Here is a 2,226-nt window from a genome sequence, read left to right as displayed (position 1 = left end):
ATCTCCTCTTTATTCGTGGATGAGTTTGGGTAGAAGGAAATCTAACATGCTTGCTTGGCTGGGTACACTCGGTTGAGCGCCGGTCGCACTCCCCGAGTTCGAGGCATGACACAATGAAGCCGAGTATGAGTTTTTGGTTGCAGGACTTGAACTTGCCCGGGTACTTGGTTCCGAGGTCATTGAGATCAAATATGATTCTCAGCTGGTAGTAAACTAAGTGTACAGGATTTTTGATACAAAGGAAGAACGCATGCAACAGTATGTGAACAAGGTTCAAGCATTGATTGCAAGATTCATAGAATGGTCGATCATACACATTCTGAGAGAAGAGAACATGGAAGCAGATGTATTGGCCAATTTGGGGTCATCTACGGAGATGAAAGGATCTGACTTTGGAACCGTTGTTCAACTTCTACATTCGGCATTGGATGTGGATGGTTACTACGAAGTCAATTCAACCAACCTAGTCTGGACTGGAGGAATGAGTTTGTCGAATATCTTCAGCATGGCAAATCCTGAAGACTCAAAGGCGTCCCGGGCACTTCGCACCAAAGCAGTTCGTGCCTCATAGATAGGGAATTATATAGAATATCGTACCAAGGTCCATTGGTTCGATGTCTAGGATCCTCAGAGGTAGACTACGTGATGAGAGAAGTCCATGAAGGAATTTGCAGGAACCATTACGATGCAGATTCATTGGTTCTAAAGCTGGTTAGAGCAGGATACTATTGGCCCCGGATGGAGCATGACGCAAAGATGTTCGTTCAGAAATGTGAAAAATGTTAGCGCTATGCGCAGTTGGTACACCGACGAAACTCTTGCATTCGGTACTGTCCACATGGCCATTCATGAAATGGGGGATAGATATAGTTGGTTCATTGCCACCTAGTCCTGGAAAGGTAAGATTCCTTTTAATTTAACTGACTATTTCACTAAATGGGTTGAAGCAGGTCCTTACCAAAAGATTGGTGAGCACGAAGTGGTCGACTTCCTATGGGACCACATAATTTGCCAATTCAGAATACCAAAGGAGATTTCCTTCGACAACGGGCCACAGTTCATAGGCTCAAAAGTCACAAAATTCCTGGAAGATTTGAAAATAAAGAGGATTACATCATCACCATACCATCCGAGCGCTAATGGACATGCAGAGTCAACCAATAAGGTGATTATCTAAAACCTCAAAAAGAGGTTAGAAACTACTAAAGGCAAATGGTTCGAAGAGTTATCGGGTATGCTATGGGCCTACCGGACAATGACGAAATCAAGCACGGGAGAAACACATTTCTCCCTCGTATATGGTGCAGAAGCTCTGATACTGGTGGAAGTAGGAGAGCCGACTTTACGGTTTTCTCGAGCAAACGAAGAAGAAAACAATGAGGCATTGCTGGTGAAGCTGGATTTTCTTGATGAACACAGGGACTTGGCATACGTGGGGATAGTGGCTCAAAAGCAAATGATGGAAAGATATTACAATCGTATGGCCAATCTCCGCTACTTCAAAGTAGGAGACATGGTTTTGAGAAAGGTGACTCAAAGCACTCGAAAAATCAATGCTGGGAAGCTGGGTCCAACATGGGAAAGTCTCTACAGGTTTTCAGCTGTCACTGGTAAAGGATCATACGAGATGGAAAATCAAGATGGAGTCAAATTGCCCAACAATTGGAATGTGACCCATCTCAAAAGGTATTACTGCTGATGGATCCTATCAATACTGAAAGTATGTGCTGCACTCTTTTTTCCTTCGACCAATATTTATCCCAATCAGGTTTTTCTGGCAAGGTTTTAACCGAGGCAGCAACGGAAAGCATACTGCGAAAGGAGCGTCATCGTCAAGGTTAAGACCTTTAAATGACAAGGCATTTAAATGATAAACCGCTTTGGGATGGTTAAATAATCTTTGGCTCGATGGCAAGTTCCTAATGGGAAGAAAAACTTGCTATCGAACTAAAGACTATTTAACCATTCACGAGTTGTTTCCACCAATAAAGCGAGACTTCCAGTGTTCTAATTCACACACTTCGCATTCAAACACTAGGGGGGAATAGTATAATATACGGCAACAAGAATGCCACAAAAATCGGGGACTGCAAGAACCGGGAACAATAATGTGTCATCGGGATCGGGGACTGCTTGACCAACCCTGTAGAAATAAGTTGTACAAGCTAGCCACATGTATTGGTAATTTATTTTTCCTTTGGAAAATGAAATCTTATGTAATTTTAA

At 42.9% G+C, this 2,226-nt stretch overlaps 1 protein-coding gene across 1 annotated transcript; it reads left to right on the top strand.

Moving 5' to 3' along the window:
• Positions 1 to 1,255: 1,255 nt before the first annotated feature.
• On the top strand, positions 1,256 to 1,871 carry LOC142177153 (uncharacterized). The gene is made up of 2 exons (XM_075245619.1): positions 1,256 to 1,686; positions 1,769 to 1,871. The coding sequence occupies exons 1-2, from the start codon at positions 1,256 to 1,258 to the stop codon at positions 1,869 to 1,871; spliced, it is 534 nt and encodes a 177-aa protein (XP_075101720.1).
• The last annotated feature ends 355 nt before the right edge of the window (positions 1,872 to 2,226 follow it).

The sequence above is a fragment of the Nicotiana tabacum genome, chromosome 23 (assembly GCF_000715075.1).
Source record: "Nicotiana tabacum cultivar K326 chromosome 23, ASM71507v2, whole genome shotgun sequence".
Lineage (NCBI taxonomy): Eukaryota > Viridiplantae > Streptophyta > Magnoliopsida > Solanales > Solanaceae > Nicotiana > Nicotiana tabacum.
Note: the sequence above shows the minus strand (reverse complement) of the source record. Positions and strands in the feature narration are given on the sequence as shown.

Coding starts and splice junctions, on each gene's coding strand:
- LOC142177153 (XM_075245619.1), top strand. CDS start 1,256: ATGACGAAATCAAGCACGGGAGAAACACATTTCTCCCTCGTATATGGT. Junction 1,687..1,768: donor AATGTGACCCATCTCAAAAG/GTATTACTGCTG, acceptor TATCCCAATCAG/GTTTTTCTGGCAAGGTTTTA.